At 37.7% G+C, this 24,143-nt stretch overlaps 1 protein-coding gene across 1 annotated transcript in view; it reads left to right on the top strand.

Annotated features, from left to right (window-relative positions):
• STK31 (serine/threonine kinase 31) overlaps positions 1-24,143 on the top strand; it is a 118,162-nt gene that overhangs the window by 89,655 nt on the left and 4,364 nt on the right. The window contains exon 23 of the mRNA XM_058527276.1: positions 4,276-4,344. Within this exon, the coding sequence (XP_058383259.1) occupies positions 4,276-4,344 (69 nt within the window). The remainder of the gene's footprint in view (positions 1-4,275; positions 4,345-24,143) is intronic.

The raw sequence follows: 24,143 nt of genomic DNA on the forward strand, positions 1-24,143 counted from the left end.
TTTTTTCCTCAGTGTTTTAGTAGTTCTTCTCTGTTCGTTTCTTCTACTATACAGAATTGATGGTCTCTTTAGTTTGACCTCTGTCTGAAAGCTCTACTCTTTAACTCCCCTCCTCCTTCCTTTTATGTTTTTGATATCATATCTGACCTCTTTTTTGTGCATTTGTATCCATTACCCTCTTATCATGGAAATAGATAATTTTTCCTATTTGTGGTCTTCTCTTTTCCCCTTAAATCAGTCCCTTTAACATTTCTTGTAGCACGGGTTTCTTGGTGACAGACTCCTTTAATTTTTGCTTGTCTGGGAAATTTTTGATCTCTCCTTCCATTTTGAATGATAACCTTGTTGGGTAGAGTATTCTTGGCTGTAAGATTTTTCCTTTTAGCACTTTAAATATATCATGCCGTTCTCTTCTAGCCTGTAAGGTTTCTGCTGAGAAGTCAGCTGATAACCTTATGGGGTTTCCTTTGTACGTAACTTGACTTTCTCTTGTGGCTTTTAGGATTCTCTCTTTATCTTTAATTCTGGACATTTTGATTATGATGTGTCTTGGTGTGGGCTTCTTTGGGTTTATCTTATTTGGGGCTCTCTGTGCTTCCTGTAGCTGGATGTCTGTTTCCTTCCTTAGATTAGGGAAGTTTTCATCTATTATTTCTTGAAATAGATTCTCTGCCCCTTTGTCTCGCTCTTCTCCTTCCAGGACACCTATAACACGGATGTTAGTGCGCTTGATGTTGTCCCAGAGGTCCCTTAGATTGTCCTCACTCTTTTTAATTCTTTTTTCTTTTACCTGTTCACCTTGGGTAATTTCTTCTAGTCTTTCGTCTAGCTCACAGATCCGTTCTTCTGTATCCTCTACTCTGCTTGAGTCCCTCTAGTGAATTTTTCATTTCCAGTATTGTATTCTTCATTTCTGATTGGATCTTATCTTCCATTTCTTTGTTGACATTCTCACTGAGTTCATCTGTTCTCCCCAGATCAGTGAGCATCCTTAACACTCTTTGTTTGAACTCTGTGTCAGGTAGGTGCTCATTTCTGTTTCACTTAGTTCCTTTTCTGGGGTTTTGTCCTGTTTCCTTACTTGGAATATATTCCCTTGCCTCCTCATTTTGCCTCTTTCCCTGTGCTTGTGTCTACGTATTAGGTAGGTTAGCTACGTCTCCTGCTCTTGGACAGGTGACCTTATGTAAGTGATGGCTTAGGAGGCCTGCAGTGTGCTCCCCTCAGTTCTCAATGTTCCAGGGGTGACCCCTATGTGGGCTACGTGTGTCCTTCTGTTGTGGCCTGTTTGCTCTCCCTGTAGGCGCCCAGGGAGGCCGAGTTATGCTCCTGGCCAGCTGTTGTAATGCTCAGCTGCTTGTAGTTGTTGTGGGCCCTTCAGTCTCTTTATCAGGTGTGGGGAGCCCCAGCACAGTTGGCTGCAAGTTCTAATACCACATTTGTGTTGCAGTATTTCTTTTAAGTGAGTGGACCCCCAGCGTGGCAGGTTGTTAGGCTCAGGGCCTTACAGTTGCTATAAGCCTCCAGCCTTTAGGTCTCTTGTCAGCTCTCTGAGAATTGCAGCTGGGTGGGGCTGGCCTCAGGCACGGGAGCATCCAGTTGTTTCAGGCTTTGGAAGGTGGGGCAAACCCCCTATGTGGGTCTTTGAGAAGCACAAGTCTTCTGCAGCTGACAAGCCCTGCTGCCCACAGGTCCACACACACAGTCAACACACTCCTGCCCCGTGTGCGTGCCCCGACCTCCCGAAGCGGACCCAGTCTCTCCACGCCTGAGCCCCACATGCTCCACCACCACCCTACACTCTCCACCCGCTCCTTGTGCACGACCTGGCCCACTGAAGTCGGCTCAGTTGCCAGGCTGCAGAGAATCTAGTCACCAATCTGTGCAGGCCCACAAGTTGCCTGAGGGCTTGTTGTTGGGTGGGCCAGTCTCTAGGTTGGGCTGCCTGCCCTGGCTGAGCTGGATTAAATCGGTGCTCTAGTGGGTGGGGCAGACCTGGGCCTGCAGGCCACAGGGAGAACTCCAATGGCGTCTGTGTCAGCACACCCATACCAGGCCACAACAATGGCCGCCGCCAATGTCCCAGTCCCTGGAGAGGTCTCATCTCTCACCGAGATGCACTCAGGGCCTATCAGGTGAGTCTCTTTTCACCAACGCACTGTGCACCTTTCTTTCTGGTGATTTTAGGTTGCCTTCTGAAACGGGTGAGTTTGCACGTGGGCCCTTTCGGAGCCAGTTTTAATTTCTTTTTAAACCAGCTTTTCTGGGGGTACTCCCCAATGTTTTAGTACCAGGCAAAGTCACACCTTATGCCACTCCTCTCGATTGTGCTGGGTCCATCAAATGCCCACAGCGGGGGCGCTCCCCGGCTCAGGGTTCCGCGCCTCCTGGGAGGGCTGTGTACCTTTGGGCTTTTCCCCTGGCGGCAGTGAGGTGCTGCTGCTTGTGAAGGCGGCGTTTTTCCTCTCCAGAAGGGAGTTTCTGCCTCTTCTACCTCAATTAGGATTGTCCGTTGTTGCAGGAGTTCCTCTTATCCAGTTTTCAGTTCTGTCTCAGGGGTAATTTTTCCATGAGTAGTTGTAAATTGGCTGTGTCCACTGGAGGAGGTGAGTTCTGTGTCTGCCTACGCCACCATCTTGACTTCCTCTCCTCTGTAGTTTTCTTAGTGCTTGGTCTGGGTTTTAGAATAAACATATGTGTTTCATCACCTTCTACTTATTGTTTTAACACTTTGAGTGACACGTAGAAGCCTTCCATTTAGGTTCCTTTACCCTCGCATTTTTAAATATTATTGTCTTGAGCATCAGATAGTGTTATAACTTTTGTGTCAGTCATTGCATGTGATTTAGGAAGCTCATGATGAGAAGGATAGTTTTTGGTATTTACTTATACCTCTATTCTTTACATTGTTGTTTCTTCCTTCTTGATGCTCCAAAGCTCCTTTATTATTCGTTTCCTTTTTGTTTGAAGTGCTTCCTTTAGCAATTCTTTAAGAGTATGTCTTCTAGTGACAGACTCTTTTAGTTTTCCTTCATGAGAGCATCCTGATTTCACCTTCATTCTGATGGATAGTGTCACTGGCTATAGAATTTGTGGTTGAAAGTTCTTTTCTTTCATCAGTTGAAAAATGTTGTGCCCTTTCCTTCTGATCTCTGTGGTTTCACGTGAGAAATCCTCTGTTATTGAAATTGGTATTCCTCTGTGGGTACCGTTTTGCTTCTCCTTGGTTACTTTCAAGATTTTTCCTTTGTTTTTAGTTTTCAGAATTTTCATTAATTTCTTTGACTTTATTCTGTTTGGATCACTTTCTTTTTTGGATGAGGGTGCATCATAAGACACCCTGTCACTGTGTTGTTCTTCTAGTCCTGGGATCTCTAACCAGCTTGCCTTCGTCTTTGGCCTTTCAGAGATCTCCTTTGGTTGTCTTTTATGTCATTTCCAAACTTCATAGTTGTACTTAGTGGTGAGGAGCAGAAAGAGACCAGAAGTCCTTCTGCTCAGTTTTTAATTACAGTGTGTGGAACGTATTTGGATCTGGATTTAAATAAACTATATAAAAGTAAAATAATTTATGATATTTATGAGATGTTGAAAAATTTGAAAACTGGATATTTTATATTAAAGAATAATTAATTTTTTAGTGTGATACTGTGATTGTGTCAAAAATAAAAAAACTTTATCTTTTAGAAATATGTACTAAAATATTTACAGAGAAGATTATGAGATGTATAGTATTTGTCTCAAAAATAATATATATGGGTTTGTGCACAGGGCAAGAGTGGTCATTGGTTGATGATTGTTGGGGCTGGGTGATGAATATGTGGGATTCAGAATATCTTTGTGTATGTAAGAACTCTCCATATTTAATAGTTTTTAAAAGTTTAACATGTATTTCTTGGACACAGGTTAGGTATTAGGGAGGAAGCCAACTTGCCTAATTTATTTTCTTTGTACTTAACATATGAGTATTGGTGAAAGCAACATAATGTAAGCTACTAAGTTTTAAATATATTTTCTTGTAAGGCGAAGAAGTATTAAAAGTGGTTATAGTGTGTGTATCAACTCGGATTGATACTGTAGGAGCCCCAGGAGCTCTTTTGGTTGCTTGTAAACAAGTAGTTATTATTCTGAAAGTGTTTTTGTCTTGCAGGAGCTAATGTGCTTTCTTTGAGTAAGTTCTTCTCACTAGAATCTGAAGAGTTCCAGATTTGACTCTGCTATAGGATTGATACTTTGGTACATTGGAAATTTATTCATTCTTATTTTCTTTAACAGCTCACTGTTCAAAATCAGGAATTTGAGACAAATGAAGATGGAATCCCGAAAGTGGATCAGTTTCATTTGGTATGTGACTTTTTTGTCGTTTACTGATGGAAACGTGATATAGGTGTGGGGCAGTAATATAAAACTTAAATATTTGACTGAAAATGTCCTCTAATTTTGGTAAGAATGCAAAATAGCATTCACAATAAAGAAGTATTGAAAAAAATTCAAGTACCCTACTTACACCACTGCGAGAATTACTGCTAGAGAATACTGCTGGATTGTATGTTTGTCACACAATTATATAAATAATCTATGTAATAATTAAGGAAAAATCATATTTGCTGTATCTTCCAAGGTCATATTATACTAAAATTCACGTTTTACTATTTTTTGTAAGTACCTAGCTGTATCTTTTCTTTGTCATACATTTATGTCATTCAGATTGCTTTGCCATTCATATGTGTATTCAGCCAACATATTTTGAGTACCTATTCTATACCAGGAATTGAACTAGATGCTGGGTTATTAGAATTGCAGCATTGAAGAAATTAATAATTTAGAAATGTGAACAAGTAAACAACCAAGATCTATAAATAGAGTATTAAGAAAATACTTTGGAGGAAGCTAGTTTTTAATTCTGCAGAGAAAGGAGGAGGGAAGAGGAAGGTCGAAAATGCCACCAAGTAGTTATTTGAGGTGAATCTTCCAGATGGAATTAGGAATTTACGAGAGTTAAAATGAGTTGATGAGCATTTCAGGTAAAGACAATAGCCTGCACTAAGACATGAAAATATTAAATTCTTTAGAAATGGAATAGTCTGGTATGACTAAATATTATGAGGTCAAATATGGCAATAAATGAGTCTATAAAAGTATAATAATCAGGCTCTAAAAGTTCTCATTTTTTTGAAAAGAAAATATTTTATATTTTACAACTGTTTTTGTGACTTTATTTTTCTTAGAGCGGTTTTAGGTTCACAGCAAAATTGAGAGGAAGGTACAGAAATTTCCCATATATTCCATCCCACACATATGCATAGTCTATCTGTTGTCAGCATCCCTCACCATAGTGGTACATTTGTTACAATTGATGAACCTACATTGACACTTCATTATCGTCTGAAGTCCAGATAGTTTACATTAGGGTTCTCTCTTGGTGTTGTACATTCTTATGGGTTTGGACAAAAGTATGATGACATGTGTCTACCATTATAGTATCATACATAGTATTTTCACTGCCCTAAAAATCCTCTGTGCTCTGCCTATTCATCTCATCTTCCCCAAACTCCTGGTAACTACTGATCTGTTTATTGTCTCCATAGTGTTGCCTTTTCCAGAATGTCAGATATTTGGAATCATACAGTATGTAACCTTTTCAGATTGACTTTTTTCCCACTTTGTAATATGCGTCTAAGATTCCTTCATGTCTTTTCGTGTCTTGATAGCTCATTTTTCTTTTTTTTAGTGTTGAATAATATTCCATTATGTGCATGTACCACAGTTTATTTATCCATTATTTATCCAACCAAGGACATTTTGGTTGCTTCCAGGTTTTGGCAATTATGAATAAAGCTCCAGTAAACATCCATGTTTAGGTTTTTGTGTGGACGTAAGTTTTCATTTCCTTGGGTCAATACCAAGGAGCACAGTTGATAGATTGTATGATAAGAGTATGTTTAGTTTTGTAAGAAACTGCTAAACTGTTTTCCAAAGTGGCTGTACCATTTTGCATTGCCACTGACGGTGAATGAGAGTTGCTGTTGCTCCACATTCTTGCCAGCATTCGGTATTGTCAGTGTTCTGGTTTTTGGCCATCCATTAGATGTGAGGTGGTATCTCATTGTTGTTTTAATTTCCATTTCCCTGCTGACATGTGATGTGGAGCATCTTTTCACATGCTTATTTGCCATCTGTATATCTCCTTTGGTGAGGTGTCTGGCAAGGTCTTTGGCCCATTTTTTAATCATGTTGTTTTCTTATTGTTGAGTTTTAAGAGTTCTTTGTATATTTTGAATAACAGTCCTTTATCAGATATGTCTTTTGCAAATATTTTCTCACAATCTGTTGCTTGTCTTTTTATTTTCTGGACGGGGTCTTTTGCAGAGCAGGAATTTTTAATTTTTATGAAGTCCATCATCAGTTCTTTCTTTCATGGATTGTGCCTTTGGTGTCGTATCTAGATAGTCATCACCAAACCCTGGTTCATCTAGATTTTCTCCTGTGTTATCTTGTAGGAGTTTTATGGTTTTGCGTTTTACATTTAGATCTGTGATGCATTTTGAGTTAATTTTTGTGAAGGGTGTAAGGTCTGCATCTAGATTCATTTTTTTTGCGTGTGGATGTCCAGTTGTTCCAGCACCATTTGTTGAAAAGACCATCTTCTCCATTGTATTTCTTTTTCCCCTTTGTCGAAGATCAGTTGATTATATTTATGTGGGTCTGTTTTGTTCCATTGACCTATTTGTTTATTACCAATACCATACAATCTTGATTACTGTATTTTTATAGTAAGTCTTGAAATTGGGTAGTGTCAGTCCTCCAACCTTGTTCTTCTCCTTCAATATTGTGTTGGCTATTCTGAGTCTTTTGCCTCTCTCTGTAAACTTTAGAATCAGTTTGTTGATATCCACAAAATAACTTGCTGGGATTTTGATTGGGATTGCACTGAATCTGTAGATCAAGCTGGGAAGAATTGATATCTTGCCAATATTGAGTCTTCTTATCCATGAACATGGAATTTATTTAATTCTTTAATTTCTTTCATCAGAGTTTTGTAGTTTTCCTCATATAGATCTTGTACATATTTTGTTAGATTTATACCTTAGTATTTCATTTTTTGTGGTGCTAATGTATTGTGTTTTTAAATTCAAGTTCCATTTGTTCATTGCTAGTATATAGGAAAGTGGTTGACTTTTGTATATTAATCTTATATCCTGCAACCTTGCTATAATCACTTATTAGTTCCAGGAGTTTTTTTCCTAGTGCTTTCAGATTTTCTACATAGATATTCATGTCATGCATGAACAAAGATAGTTTTTATTTCTTCCTTCCTGGTGACATGATCTCATGCCATTTTGATAGTTTGGACTGCAGTGAAGGAACACATATAGTTTTTAACTCTATAGTCCCTTTACTTACTTGGCTGCAGAAATATTTTATATCTACTAATATCCCCTGAAATTAGTTTTTAAGAAACACACATTAGAAATGATTATTAAGAAGGTTTGCTGCACTTCTTGGGTAATAGTAAAAAACATTGGAGACAGCTTTGGGAGATTATGGAACTGTTCATTACACTTAATGGTTATTTCTGTAGAATGGGATAACAAAGAAGATTGATAATGTTCTACACTTTTGAAAAGCATATGATACAAATTTCTTGCCATTAGAAAAATGCCAGTACTGCCGCATTAGAGGTTACACCTTTACCCAAAGTGAACACCGGACACCCTTCTCTTTCAAGTTTGATAGAAAAATTATCCAGTAACAAATTACCTTGAAATTTAGTGATTTAACACGTTTATTGTTTTATAGTTCGTGAGTCAGGAATCTGGGCACAGCGTATTGGGGTCCTCTGCTTTAGAGTCTTTCACAGGCTGCAATCAAGTTGTCAGCTGGGCTGTAGTCATCTTAAAGCTTGACTGAGGATCTGCTTCCAAGCTCACATGATTGTTTGCAGAATTCAGTTCCTCTCTAGTTGTTGCCCAGAGGTTGCCCTCAATTCTTTGCCATATTTCTAGCATGGCAGCTTGTGTCATCAAAGTGTATAAACAGGAGGAGGCAACAGAAAGTCTCTTAGCTAGACAGAAGTCACAGTTTTTCATAATCAACTCACAGAAGTGACATCCTATCGCTTTTTATCTTTGTTAGAAGCATTTCACTAGGTTAAGCCCACACTCAAGGGGAAGGGATTACATAGGACATGCATACTAGGAAGTAGGGATCACTGGGGGACATCTTAGAAGTCTGCTTACTGCAGGTTGTAATCTGTCAGCTATGTGCTAGGCACTGTGCTGGGTGTATGTATAAGGAAGGTGAATAAATACGAGAAGAGCCTATTTAATGTAAGTAGCTACTTGTGGACATCAAATTAGAAGAATGCTTGGCTTGTGTAGTATTAGCTTCTGTTATCTGAGGCAGCCATTAATGCTGGGAATGGAGTTGTCTTTACCTACATTTTGTGATCACACATAGTTATCGAACAAATGAGGGAACTATCGTCTGGGCATTACAGGGGCCATACCACAAAGAGAGAGGAATTACAGAAACATGCAATTGAAAGAGGTATAGGGGATAATTAGTTCACTGGTCTCTAGCCCTCAGAAGAATTTCTTCAGTAACATCTCCAACAGATGGCCTTCAGCCTCTGCATAAGGACCTTTAAGTTCAGAGCAACCCATTTCACTATTGTACAACTCTTATGTTTATTCTAAGATTAGTTCCTACAAATAGGTGTTCTTTTACATAAAATATGTATGATGCAAGGGGCCGGCCCGGTGGCGCAAGCGGTTAAGTGCGCGCGCTCCGCTGCGGCGGCCCGGGGTTCGCTGGTTCGGATCCCGGGCATGCACCGACGCACTGCTTGGTAAGCCATGCTGTGGCGGCGTCCCATATAAAGTGGAGGAAGATAGGCACCGACGTTAGCCCAGGGCCGTCTTCCTCAGCGAAAAAAAGAGGAGGATTGGCGGATGTTAGCTCAGGGCTGATCTCCTCACAAAAAAAAAAAAAAAAAAAAAAATATGTATGATGCAAAATTCAGAAGTTACAAACGGAAGCACATAGTGTAAAAAGTAATCTCTTTATCAGTGTGTCCCTCATCTCCCAAAGTTTATTCCAGTATTATTGCTATTTTCTTGTGAATCTTTCCAGAAAAGTCTATGTATGTATCTATCCTTTTTTTTAAAAATAGACTGTTTCATTGTTTTTTTTTTTAAATTTATATTTGGTTCATAAGCTCAATAAGGACAGGGACTTTGTGTTATGCATTATTGATTCCCAGTGTCTGTAGCAGTGCTTGACACATAATAGGACCTTAATAAATATTTTTGAATGAATGAATGAATTTTGCTTTATTATATTTTTTCTGAGTGTTCCTCATTTGCCATTTTTTGGACCTGCCTTTTTCTTCCACTTTCCTCCTATGTTTTTAATTCCTCTGGAATCCATTTTTGTGTATGATATAGAGTAAGGATCTAATTTTATCTTTTTATATGTAGACAGGTTGACACAGCATCATTTATTCGATAGTCTTTCCCCACTGATTAATAATGCTGCTGTATGCTATGCAAAGTTTCCATGTACTCATGAATCTGTTTTGGGCTCTATTCTGTTTCTTTCTCTTGTTTATTGATCCCTGTGCTGGCACTACACTGTTTTAAATACTGTATCTTTATAGAGAGCTTTGGCTTTCCTCCCTTATGTTTTTCTTCACCTTTGTCTTGGCTATTCTTGTCACTTTATTCTTCCATATGAATTTTAGCAACAACTTGTTAAATCCTCTGAAAGACATTGTTGAGACTTTGGAAGTATATTGAATTTATAGGTTAATTTGAAGGAGAATTGCTGTCTTAATGATACACTATTTTTATGGTTGGGAAAATAATACCTTTCCATTTATTTAGGATATTATTATTATTTTACTTTTTATTATATTGCATTGATTATGACATAGATTTTATTATTTTTGTTTTAAGCAATTTTATGAGTTGTTTTCATTATATTCAAAGGTACATATATCATGTAGCAAAACTTGACTTTTTAATTTTTTTAATTGAGGTATAATTGACATTGCAAAATGATCACCACAATAAGTCTAGTTAACATCTATCACCATATATAGTAACACAGTTTTTTTGTCTTCTGATGAGAACTTTTAAGATCTACTCTCAGCAACTTTCAAATATGAAGTACAGTATTATTGTGATTTTTAATAATTTATTATCTCTGAAATTGGGATGTTTCTTACAATTGAAGTCTTTTTATCATGGTTCATAGTTTTATTGGCTGTATTTTAATTCCTTAGTGTTTTAATGTGTTACATTATAAGAAATATGACATGTCTTTCAGTAAAGTTTTAGAATCATTTTTAAACAGCTTCATTGAGAAATAAATACCTTACAATTCACCCTTTTAAAGTATACAATTCAACGGTTTTTAGTGTGTTCACAGATAATGTGCAACCATCACTACTGTCAGTTTTAGAACATTTTCATCACCTCAAAAAAAAACTCCATACTTTTTAGCTATTACCCCTCTATGTCCTTATCCCCCCACCTCAGTCCTAAACACCACTAATCTGCTTTCTGTCTCTCTGGATTTCCTTACTCTGGACATTCATATTAATAGAATCATATAATATGTAAACTTTTATGACTGGCTTTTTCACTTAGCATAATGTTTTCAAGATTCATCCAAGTTGTAACATGTATCAGTATCTCATTCCTTTTTATGACAAAATAATATTCCATTGTATGGATTTACCACATTTTACTTATCCTTTCTTCTGTTGATTGTTTCTACCTTTTAGCTATTATGAATAATGCTGCTATAAATATGTGTATACAAGTATTTGTGTGGACATGTATTTCATTTCTCTTGGGTATGTACCTAGGAGTGGAATTACTGGATCAAATAGTAGCTCTGTGTTTAGCTGTTTGAGGAACTCCTAGACTGTTTCCCAGCGTGGCTGCACCATTTACATTTCCCCCAGCAGTTTGTCAAGGTTCCAAGTGCTGCTTATCTTCTCCAAAAACTTGTTGTTACCTAGCTTTGATTGTAGCCATCCTAGTGGGTGTGAAGTGGTATCTCACTGTAGTTTTGATTTGCATTTCCGTGATGACTAATGATGTTGAACGTCTTTCATTTGCTAATTGACCATTTGTATATCTTCCTTGGAGAAATGTCTATTCATAACCTTTGCTCACTTTTAAATTGGGTTGTTTTTATATTATTGAGTTGTAAGATTTCCTTTTTTCTAGATGCAAGTCCTTTATTAGATACATGATTTACAAATATTTTCTCCCATTCTGTGGGTTGCATTTTTACTTTCTTGATGGTGTCCTTTGAAGCACAAAAGTTTTTAATTTTGATGAAGTCCAATTTATCTATTTTTTCCATAGTTCCTTAGTTTTGGTGTCATTTCTAAGAGTTCTTTGCTAAATTCAAAGTCACGAAGATTTACCCCTGTGTTTTCTTCTAAGAGAAGAAATTTTATAGTTACGACTCTTATATTTAGTTCTTTGGAGTTAAATTTTGTATGTTTTGTGAGGTAAGATTTCAAATTCATTCCTTTGCGTGTGGTCATCCAGTTATCCCAGTACCATTTGTTGAAAAGCCTGTTCTTTCTCTGTTGAATGGTGTTGGCACCTTTATTGAAATCAGATGACTATAAATACGTAGGTTTATTTCTGGATTCTCAATTGTATTCCATTGATATATATGCCTGTCCTTGTGCTGGCACCACAGTCTTGATTACTGTTGCTTCATATTAAGATTTGAAATTGGGAAATGTGAGTTCTCTTGATTTGTTCTGTTTTTTTCAGGATTATTTTGGCTATTCTCTGTCTCTTGCAATTCTATATGAATTTTTTTCCCTGTTGCCTTATTTTTATTTATTTATTTATGTATTTGATAAGCACCCTTAACATAAGGCTTTATGTTATGGACCAAAAGTCTGATGAACGTTTTGGACAGGACCAAATGTCCTGCAGGGAACATAAGATCTACCCTCTTAGTAATATTTAAAAACAGTTATGTGCTGCATAACAACTTTTTGGTCAACAATGGACCACATATAGGACAGTGGCCTCATAAGATTAGTACCATATTGCCTGGGTGTGTACTAGACTATAAGATCTAGGTTTGTGTAAGTACATTCTGTGATGTTTGCACAGTGATGAAATCACCTAATGGTGCATTTCTCAGAATGTAAACTCGTCGTTAAGTGACACATGACTGTACACAAAGTATTGTTAACTGTAGGCACTGTGCTGTACGGTAGATCTGTAGAACTTATTCATTTTGCATAACTGAAACTTTCATCCCTTATACCAGTACTTCCCGTTTCCTCATCCCCTCAGTCCCTGGTAACCACCATTCTACTCTCTGCTTCTATGAGTTTGATTATTTTAGGTTCCTCATAAAGTAGGATCATACAGTATTGGTTGTTCTGTGTCTGGCTTATTTCACTTACCATAGTGTACTCCAGGTTTATCCATGTTGTTGCAAATGGCAGAATTTCCTCCTTTCTTAAGACTTATGGCCTCAAGGTCCATCCATGTTGTCACAAATGGCATGATTTTGACTTTTTTATCACTGAGTAGTATTCCATTGTCTGTATATAGCCCATCTTTATCCGTTCATTCATTGGTGAGTACTTGGGTTGCTTCCATGTCTTGACTATTGTGAATAATGTTGCGATGAACAGAGGGATGCATAAATCTCTTTGGATTATTGATTTCAAGTTCTTTGGATAAATACCCAGTAGTGGGATAGCTGAATCATATGGTATTTCTATTTTTAATCTTTTTGAGGAAGCTCCATACTGTTTTCATAAGTGGCTGCATCAGTTTACATTCCCACCAGCAGTGTATGAGGGTTCCCTTTTCTCCACATCCTGTCCAACACTTGTTATTTCTTGGCTTTTTAGTAATAGCCACTCTGATGCATGTGAGGTGATATCTCATTGTAATTTTGATTTGCATTTCCCTGATACCTAGTGATGTTGAACATCTTTTCGTGTACTTGTTGACCTTCTGTATATCTTCTTTGGAAGAATATCTGTTCATATCCTCTGCCCATTTTTTGATCGAGTTGTTCGTTTTGTTTGTTGTTGAGTTGTATAAGTTCTTTATGTATTTTGGAAATTAACCCCTTATTGGATATATGATTTTCAAATGTTTTCTCCCAGTTGATGGGTTGTCTTTTCGTTTTGTTGATATTTCCTTTGTCATGCAGAAGCTTTTTAGTTTGATATAGTCCCATTTGTTTATTTATTTGAATTGTTTATTTGTTTATTTACATTGTTTTAAAAAAGATACTGCTAGACTGGTGTCAAAGAGCATACTGCCTGTGTTTTCTTCTACGAGTTTTATTGGTTCAGTTCTTACATTCAAGTCTTTAATCCATTTTGAGTTAATTTTTATGGATTATGGGGTAAGATAATGGTCTACTTTCATTGTTTTGCATGTGGCTGTCATGTTTTCCTAACACCATTTATTGAAGAGACTTTACTTTCTCCGTTATATGTTCTTGGCTATTGTGTTGAAAATTAACTGTCCATAGATGTGTGAGTTTATTTCTGGGCTTTCAGTTCCACTCCATTGATCTATGTGTCTGTTTTTCTGCGAGTACTATGCTGTTTTAATTACTATAGCTTTGTAGTATATTTTGAATTCTGGGAGTGTGATACCTCCAGCTTTGTTGATTTTTCTCAGAGTTGCTTTGGCTTTTTGGGGTCTTTTGTTGTTCCATATAAATTTTAGGATTCTGTATTTAATTTCCATGAAAAATGTCATTGGAACTTTGATAGGGATTGCACTGAATCTGTAGATTGCTTTAGAAAGTATGGACATTTTTTTTTTAATTCTTTGTTTATTGCAGTAACATTGGTTTATAACATTGTATAAATTTCAGGTGTACATCATTATACTTCTATTTCTGCAAAGATTACATCATGTTCACCATCAAAATACTAATTACAACCCATCAGCACACCAAATTATCCCTTTCGCCCTTCTCCCTCCCCCCTTCCCCTCTGGTAACCACCAATCCAATCGCTGTCTCTATGTGTTTGTTTATTGTTGTTATTATCTACTACTTAATGAAAGAAATCATACGGTATTTGACCTTCTCCCTCTGACTTATTTCACTTTGCATTATACCCTCAATGTCCATCCATGTTGTCACAAATGCCTGGATTTCATCGTTTCTTATGGCTGAGTAGTAGTCCATTGTGTATATATACCACATCTTCTTTATCCATTCGTCCCTTGACGGGCACTTAGGTTGCTTCCAAGTCTTGGCTATTGTGAATAACGCTGCAGTGAACACAAGGGTGCATGTATCTTTATGCATTGATGTTTTCACGTTCTTTGGATAAATACCCAGCAGTGGAATAGCTGGATGATATGGTAGTTCTATGCTTGATTTTTTGAGGAATCTCCATACTGTTTTCCATAGTGGCTGCACCAGTTTGCACTCCCACCAGCAGTGTATGAGAGTTCCCTTCTCTTCACATCCTCTCCAACACATGTTGTTTCCTGTCTTGTTAATTATAGCCAGTCTGACAGGCGTGAGATGATATCTCATTGTAGTTTTGATTTGCATTTCCCTGATAGTTAATGATTTTGAACATCTTTTCATGTATCTGTTGGCCATCTGTATATCTTCTTTGGAGAAATATCTGTTCAGGTCTTTTGCCCATTTTTTAATTGGGTTGTTAGTTTTTTTGTTGTTGAGATGCATCAGTTCTTTGTATATTTAGGAGATTAAGCCCTTATCAGATGTATGGTTTGCAAATATCTTCTCCCAATTGTTAGGTTGTCTTTTCGTTTTGTTGATGGTTTCCTTTGCTGTGCAGAAGCTTTTTAGTTTGATGTAGTCCCATAGGAAGTATGGACATTTTAACTATGTTAATTCTTCCAGTCCATGAGCAAGGAATATCTTTGCATTTCTTTGTGTCGTCTTTGATTTCTTTCAACAGTGTTTTATGGTTTTCAGTGTACATATCTTTCACCTCCTTGGTTAAATTTATTCCTAGGTACTCTGTTCTTTTTGTTATGATTGTAAATAGGATTGTATTCTTCATTTCTCTTTCTTGTAGTTTATTGTTAGTGTATAGAAATGCAGCTGATTTTTATATGTTGATTTTGTACCTGGCAACTTTACTGTATTTGTTTATTATTTCTAATAGTTTTTTGGTGGATTCTTTACAGTTTTCTCTATTTAAAATCATGTCATCTGCAAATAGTGACAGTTTTACTTCTTTCTTTCCAATTTGGATCCCTTTTATTTGTTTTTCTTGCATAATTGCTCTGGCTAGGACTTCCAGTGTTATGTTGAATACTATGAGAGTGGGCGTCCTTGTCTTGTTCCTGTTCTTAGAGGGATAGCTTTCAGCTTTTCACCATGGAGTATGATGTTAGGTGTGGATTTGTCATATATGGCCTTTATTATGTTGAGGTACTTTCCTTCTACACCCATTTTATTGAGAGTTTTTATCATAAATGGACGTTGAATCTTGTCACATGCTTTCTCGGTGTCTTTTGAGATGATCTTGTGATTTTTATTCTTCATTTTGTTAATGTAGTATAGCACATTGATTGATCTGTGGATGTTGAAGCATCCCTGCTTCCCTGTAATGAATCACACTTGATTGTGGTGAATGATCCTTTCCTTGTATTGTATTCTATTTGCTAATATGTTAGGATTTTTGCATCTATGTTCATCGGTGTTATTGGCCTGTAATTTTCTTTTTTAGTGTCATCCTTGTCTGGTTTTGGTATCAGGGTAATGTTGGCCTCATAGAATGAGTTAGGAAGGTCCCATCCTCTTCAGTTTTTTGGAAGAGTTTGAGAAGGATAGATATTAAATCTTCTTTGAAGTTTTGATAGAATTCCCCAGAGAAGTCATCTGGTCCTGGACTTGTGTTTTTTGGAAGGTTTTTGATTACTGTTTCAGCATCTTTACTTGTGATTGGTCTGTTCAGATTCTCTCTTTCTTCTTGATTCAGTTTTGGGAGATTATATGATTCTAAGAATTTATCTATTTTTTCTAGGTTATCCAGTTTGTTGGTGTATAGCTTTTCATAGTATTCTCTTATAATCTTTTGTATTTCTGTGGTATCCATTGTAATTTCTCCTCTTTCTCTTCTGATTTATTTATTTGAGTCCTCTCTTTTTTTCTTAGTAAGTCTGGCTGAGGGTTTGTTGGTTTTGTTCATCTTTTCAAAGAACCAGTTCTTAGTTTCATTGATCCTTTCTATTGTTTTTTTAGTCTGTATTTCATTTATTTATGCTCTGATTTTTAGTATTTCCTTCCTTCTACTGACTTTGGACTTTGTTCTTCTTTTTCTAGTTCTTTTAGGTATAGTGTTAGATTGTTTATTTGAGATTTTTCTTGTTTGTTGAGGTAGGCCTGTATTGCTATAAACTTCCCTCTTAGTACCTCTTTGCTGCATCCCATACGTTTTGGTGTGTTATGTTTTCATTTTCATTTGTCTCCAGGTGTTTTTTTATTTCTCCTTTGATTTCTTCATTGATCCAGTAGTTGTTCAGTAGCATGTTGTTTAATCTCCACATATTTGTGACTTTCCCAGCTTTTTTCTTGTAGTTGATTTCTAGTTTCATATCATTGTGATCAGAAAAGATGCTTGAATTATTTCAATCTTCTAAGCTTTATTGAGGCTTGTTTTGTTGCCCAACATGTGGTGCATCTTTGAGAATGTTCCATGTGCACATAAGGAGAATGTGTATTCTGCTGCTTTTGGATGGAGTGTTCTGTATATATCTATTAAGTCCATCTCGTCTAGTGTTTCATTTAAGGCTACCATTTCCTTGTTGACTCTGTCTGGATGATCTGTCCATCGATGTAAGTGGGTTGTTAAAGTCCTGTACTATTATTGTGTTGCTGTCAGTTTCTCCCTTTAGGTCTGTTAATAGTTGCTTTATGTACTTTGGTGCTCCTATGTTAGGTGCATGTATATTAATAAGTGTTATGTCTTATTGGTGGAATATACCTTTTGTCATTATGTAATATCTGTCTTTGCCCCTTGTTTATCTTTTTTTGCTGGAAGTCTTTTGTCTGATATATGTATGGTTATACTCACTTTCTTTTGGTTGCCATTTGTTTGGAGTATCATCTCCTATTTCTTAACTCTGAGCCTGTTTGTCTTTAGAGCTGAGATGGGTCTCTTGGAGGTAGCATATTGTTGGGTCTTGTCTTGTAATCCATCCAGCCACTCTGTGTCTTTTGATTGGAGAATTCAGTCCATTTACATTCAGATGATTATTGACATATGAGGGCTTAATACTGCCATTTTATCTTTTGTTTTCTGGTTGTTCTATGTTTCCATCATTTCATTTTCCTTGTATTTCTTTCTGCCATTTCAGTTTGGTGGTTTTCTGTGATGTTTTTCTCAGTTTCCTCTTTTTTAATGTTTTTTGACACTGCTCTGATTTTTTGTTTTGTGGTTACCATGAGGTTTGTATAAAAGATCTCATAGATGAGATAGTCCTTTTTCTACAGATAGCATCTTATCTCCATTAGCCTATGCAGGTTCCATCCCTTGCCTCTTCCCCTTCTATGTTTTTGTTGTCACAAATTATCCTTCTTTGTATTGTGTGTTTGTTACCAACATGAAGTGATTATAGTTATTTTTGATGCTTTCTTTTTCTTTAGCCTTTATGTTATAATTTAATGTTTACTAATCTATTCTGATATAGAGTTTGAATTTTCTGATTCTGTCTGCTTATTTATCACCTTGCTTACAGCTTTGTATACCTTTGCCTTTTTGTTTCAGGTTGGAGGGCTCTTTTCAGCATTTCTTGTAAGGCTGGTCTAGTGGGATGAACTCCTTCAGCTGTTGTTTGTCTGGGAAAGCCTTTATTTCTCCTTCATATCTGAAGGATGACTTTGCTGGATAGAGTATTATTGGCTGATAGTTTTTGTCTTTTGATACTTTGAATATATCATTCCACACTCTCTTAGCCTGTAGAGTTTCTGCTGAGAAATCTGCTGATAGACTGATGGGGGTTCTTTTGTAAGTTATTTTTTTCTCTCTGCCTGCCCTGAATATTCGTTCTTTGTCATCGACTTTTGACAGTTTTAATATAATCCTTGGAGAAGGTCTTTTTGCATTGAGGTAATTAGGAGTTCTGTTAACTTCAACCAGTTCCTTCCCCAGGTTTGGGAATTTCTCAGCTATTATTTCTTTCAATAAGCTCTCTGCTCTTTTCTCCCTCTCTTCTACTTCTAGAGTACCTATTATCCTCATGTTGCTTTTCCTACTTGTCAGGTATTTCTTTTAGAGTTTCTTTGTTTTTAAAAAATCTTAGTGCTCTCCTCTTCCACCTGAATCATTTCTAGATTTCTATCTTCAAACTCACTAATTTTCTCTTCCATACAGTCTGCTCTATTTTCAATGCTATTTTATTTTTCATCTCATTGTGTTATTCATCTCTAGAATTTTTGGGTTTTTTTTTTAGAGTTTCGAGCTCTTTTGTGTAGTACTCCTGTTCATTAATTTTATTCTTGAGCTCATTGAACTGTGTTTTTGAGTTTTCTTGTAAGGTGTTGAGTTTCTTCATGACAACTATTTTGAATGCTCTGTCAGTTAGGTCGTAATCTTCTGTGAGTTTCATTTTGGTTTCTGGTGAGTTGTCATTTTCTTTCTGTTCTGCAGTGTTAACTGTAGTCCTTCATGATACTTGATGAATTGATTCTTTGCTGGTGCATTTATGGTAGTAAACACATTTCTTATTTGGATGAGGATTAGTTACTTTGATTCTGAGCTGCTTATGGTTGTATTTGAGAGCCTACGCTTTTCACCCTCCATTGCCTCTGTTAGGGCATCGTCAGTGCCCTCCTTGTGCTGCTTGTGCCTCTGAGATTGATGGTGCCTTGCTTCTTATGATGTCACTACAGTCTCAGGTGTTGCCACGAGCGTCACCAGGCTGTGAGCACCTCTGCTGCTTCCAGGGTAGCCTGGTTCTTGTGTTCCCGCACTGGCTCTCCTTGGGCTTAGGTGCTGCTGCCCCATGCACCACCTGTGCTGCTGCTCCCATATTATCTGGGGGTGCTGGCAGCACTGCTGCCAGGGGCACTGGGTCACAGGTGTCTCTCTTGCTGCTGGGGCCCAGGGTCTTGTATGCAACTCATGCTGCTGGTAGGGCTGGTGTTAGGGGTGCCACCACTGGGGCTTGGGTCACTGGTTCTGCTGTGGTCCCTGAAACCTCAGGTTGAAGGTGGGTCCTGCCACTGCGGGGGGAGGGCCAGGGGATAAGCCACGAATGTTGTTGCTGGTTCTGCAGCGTCTGGTTGCTGGCATGTGCCATTGTACTTATTGGAATCTCAGGCTGGGGCACCCTGTCCCTGCTGGGGAAATCTGCGTTTTGGATGCTGTCCCCCTTGCTGGAAAGAGTGATGCCACTGGCAGGGGCGGAGGAGGGGGCTGGGTCACCAGCTCCGTTCTGTGTCCTGAATCCTCAGGACGTGTGTGCCACCCACGTCCATGGTGGAGGGGCAGGGGCTAAGCTGTGAGTGCTCTGTCTACCCCTGCAGCCTCTGTTCGCTGGCATGTGTGCCAGTGTGAGGATCCACGTTTCAGATTGCCGCCACTGTGCAATGATGTGAGGATCTGTGTTTTGGAGTGAGGGAGGTTGGGCTGCTCCCCTAGTTCCACTGCTTCCTGAAGGTCCAGACCACCCACCTTCAGATGTATAGATGTATGGATCTGTCACTAGTGTTCTGTTGTGCTTTGTAGGGAGTCCTTTTTTCGTCAGTGAATGTCCAATTTGTTGTAACTTACAGGGGAGAGACAATGGGAACAACTCACTCTGCCATGATGCTGATGTCAGTCTCATAGTTGTTTTTAATAGTTTTGTCTTTTGACTTTTATGGTAAGGTTAAAAGTGATTAATGCAACACCTTTACAATATTACATTATTCTGTATTTAGGGTCTATATATTTACCTTTTCCAGTGAGATTTATACTTCCATAGCCTTTGTGTTTTTGTTTAGTGTCCTTTCGTTTCAACTTGAAGAATGCTTATTAGCACTTCTTCTAGGGTAGGTCTAGTGGTGATGAACTCCCTCAGTTTTTATTTGTCTGGGTAAATGTTTATCTCTCCTTCATTTTTAAAGGACCATTTTGTCAGATATAGCATTCTTGGTTGGAAGTTTTTTTCTTTCAGCGCTTTGAATGTATTATCCCCTTCTCTCATGACCTGCAAGGTTTCTGGTAAGAAATATCTTGATAGTCTTATGGGGGTTCCCGTGTATTTGACAAGTTGCTTTTCTCTTGATGCTTTTAAAATGCTCTCTTTGTCCTTAACTTTTGACGATTTGATTATAATGTGTCTTGTTATAGTCTTTTCTTGGTTCAGCTTATTTGGGGTCCTTTGAGCTTTTGTAAATCTGGATTTACATTTCTCTCTCCAGCAGATTTGGGAATTTTCAGCCGTTATTTCTATAAATAAGCTTTCTGTTTCTTTCACTTTCTTTGCTAACTTTCTAGGATTCCCATAATGTGTATATTGGGTTTTTTGATGGTGTACCATAAGTCCCATTGACTTTCTTCATTCTTTTTTCTTTTTTTCCCCCCTGACTGGATAATTTCAAGTGATCTATCTTCATATTCTCTGATTATTCTGCTAAATTGAGTTTGTTGTTGAAGCTTTCTGTTGAAATTCTTGTATTTTGGTCTTTGTAGTCTTCAGTTTCAGAATTTGTCATTTTGTTTTTTGGTTTTTGTCTGTTTGTTGAATTTGTCATTTGTTGGTGTATTGGTTTCCTGATTTATTTATTTGTCCGTCTTCTCTTTTAGCTCACTGAGCTTCTTTAAGATGATTATTTCGATTTCTTTGTCAGGCAGTTCATACATCTCTGTTTCTTTGGAGCAAGTTACTGAAGGTTTATTTTATTCCTTTGGTGTTTTCTTATTTCTCTGATTCTTCCTGTTTCTCGTAGCTTTATGTTAGTGTCTGTGTATTTGAAGAAGCGATCATATTTTCCAGTGTTTTTCGACTGGCTTTGGGAAGGAAAGATCTTTACCACTCAGCCTGGCTAGAGATTCTAGGGGGTCTCTCAGTTCTTTTCTATGATGTGCCTGCTCAATCCTCATGGTTGCTCCTGGAGTTAGAAGTCTTAGGGTTATGTGCTTTCTCTTGATCCCACAGAGCCATGTCACGTGCTGAGATTTGCCTGCTCCTTTTTCCTAGCACAGTGTCCTGAAATGCCAGGGCATTGGATGAAAACTCCACTTCTCTCCCTCCTTCCTGAAGATGTCTGAGTGTATACCTTCTCCCTACTCAGCAGAGCCATGCCGAATATTGAGAGTTGCCTGCTCCTTTTCCTTAGGCCAGTGTACCGGTGTGCCAATATGATAGGTGTAAGCGCCACGACTCTCCCTCCCTCCTGATGGAGTAGTCTCAGAGTTGCCTTCTCCCAATTCTGCAGAGTTGAGCTAGCTGCTGAGATCTGTGCTGTCTGTGAGGGCATACAGGGCGCCATCTGTAGGGACACACATGGGCCAGCTTCCAGAGTTCACAGTTGGCTTAGCTGTCAGGACTGTGGTCAGGCCAGCTGGGTGGCTGGTGGGGGTCCATGAGTGGGCTGGCTGGCAGAGTTTGTGCATGTGTTGGCCAGTTTGCGGGGTCTGTGTGTGGGCCAGCTGGCTGGTGGGGTCTGTCGGGTGGGCCAGCTGGCAGGGTCCTTGGGCTGGTTGTTGAGATCCATGCACCATTTGCTAAGAGCCCCTGTGCCTTTTCTTTGTTCTTAGCTACCCCTAGGTGATCCAGCCACGCTGATTCCCTCAGCTTTCTGGGTGAGTCAAGAGAGAAGAGGGCCTTTTGGGCAGCACCCTGAAAGGCTGGGGAATCTGGATGCTTACTTCACTCTCTTTGCCTTGAGAGAAATCAGACTGAGGGGGGCTCTCTTTGCCCTGAGCTGTGCCAGCTTGGGGGAGAGGTGACTGGTAAAGTGGAACTGTTCTTACCATTTTCCATGCCACTGTTCTCAGATTTTGTGCTCTACTAGGGTGCTTTAACTTCTCAACTGAATTTTAGAGCTCCCATAAAGGTATTTTCATCTGTGAATGGTTGGTTAAATCAATGTTTTTGTAGGTGGACGAGGGCTAGGACCTCCTATTCTGCCATATTGCTGATGTCACTTTCCTCCATATGAATTTTAGTATCAGCTTGTGAATTTTACAAAGAATTCATGTCAGATTCTTCTTCTTTTTTTTTTTTTTTAAATTTTATTTATTTATTTATTTTCCCCCAAAGCCCCAGTAGATAGTTGTATGTCATAGCTGCACGTCCTTCCAGTTGCTGTATGTGGGACACGGCCCCAGCATGGCCAGAGAAGCAGCGCGTCAGTGCACGCCCGGGATCCGAACCCAGGCCACCAGCAGCAGAGTGCGCTCACTTAACTGTTAAGCCATGGGACCGGCCCTCATGTCAGATTCTGATAAGGATTGCGTTCAATCTGTAGATCAGTTTGGGGAGTATTTATTGCTATCTTGGCAATGTTAAGTCTTCTGATCCATGAACATGGAATATTTTTTCCATTTATTTAGATATTTAATTTCTTTCAAGCATAATTTTTGGTTTTCAGAGTGTAGGTTTTGCACTTTTAAATTTATTCCTAAGTATTTTATTGTTTCTGATGCTATCGTGAATGGAATATTTTCTTAATTTCATTTTTATATTGTTCATTGCAAGTTTATAAAAATACAGTTGATTTTTGTACATAGATGTTGTATTCTGCAACCTTGCTGAAGTTGTTTATTAGTTCTAAGAGTTTTTTAGTGGATTCCTTAGAGTTTTCTGTGTGTAAGATCATGTCATCTGCAAATAGAGATAGTTTTACTTCTTCATTTTCAGTCTGGATGCCTTTCATTTATTTTTCTTGCCTAAGTGGCTGGAACCTCCTGTACAATGTTAAATAGAAGTGGGAGAGTGGACATCCTTTCCTTGTTCCAGATCTTAGGAGGAAATCATCCAGTCTTTCACCATTAAATGCTTTGTTAGCTATAGGTTTTGCATAGATACGCTTTATTAGGTTAAGAATATTTTCCTCTATTCCATCACATTCTGTTCTTTTCCATTATGTTTGTTAAGTGTTTTTTTTTAAATTTAATTTTTACTGATGAAAGTGTGTTGGATTTTTTCTACATCAATTTACGTGATCATATGATTTTTGTTTTTCATCCTATTGATACGATATAGTACATTAACTAACTTTACGATGTTGCATTCCTGGGATAAATCTCATGAGGTCATGGTGTATAATCTTTTAAAAATGTTGCTGGATTCAGTTTGCTAGTATTTTGTTAAGGATTCTGAATTTATATTCATAATGGATATTGGTCTGTAGTTTTATTTTTTTTGTGATATCTTTGTCTGGTTTTCATTTCAGGTTAATACTGGCTTCATGTAATGATTTAGGAAGTATTCTCTTCTCTTCTTTTTTTCGGAAGAGTTTTTGAAGAATTGGTATTAATTGTTCATTAAATATTTGGTAGAGTTAAGCAGTGAAGCCGTGTGGACCTAGGCTTTTCTTTCTGGGTAGTTTTTTGATCATGAATTCACTCTTCTCATTTTTTATAAGTCCATTCAGATCATCTGTTTCTTATTGAGCCAAAAAATAGTAGTTTGTGTCTTTTAAAGACTTTCTCCATTTCATGTAAGTTATTTAATTTGTTGGGATACAATTGCTCATATTTTCCTTTATAATCATTTTTTATTTCTGTCAAGTCAGTAGTAATGTCCCTCTTTCATTTTAGATTCTAGTAACTTGAATCTTCAATCTTTTTTTTCTTGGTTAATCTAGGTAAGTTTTGTCAATTTTGTTACTTTTTTTCCCGGAGAACCAGCTTTTGGTTTCATTGATTTTCTCTATTGTTATTCTATTCTCTATTTCATTACTTTCTAATCTTTGTTATAAACTTCCTTCTACTTGTTTTAGGTTTAGTTTGCATTTAAATTATTATGCCATCATCACACCTTACACAATTAACAATTTTTTTATTGAGGTATAATTGACATATATCATTATATTGGTTTCGGGTGTACAGCATAATGATTTGATATTTGTATACATTGTGAAATGATCGCCACAATAAGTCTTGTTAACATCTGTCACCATACATTGTTACA

This window comes from Diceros bicornis, chromosome 3 (assembly GCF_020826845.1).
Source record: "Diceros bicornis minor isolate mBicDic1 chromosome 3, mDicBic1.mat.cur, whole genome shotgun sequence".
In the NCBI taxonomy this organism is placed as follows: Eukaryota; Metazoa; Chordata; class Mammalia; order Perissodactyla; family Rhinocerotidae; genus Diceros; species Diceros bicornis.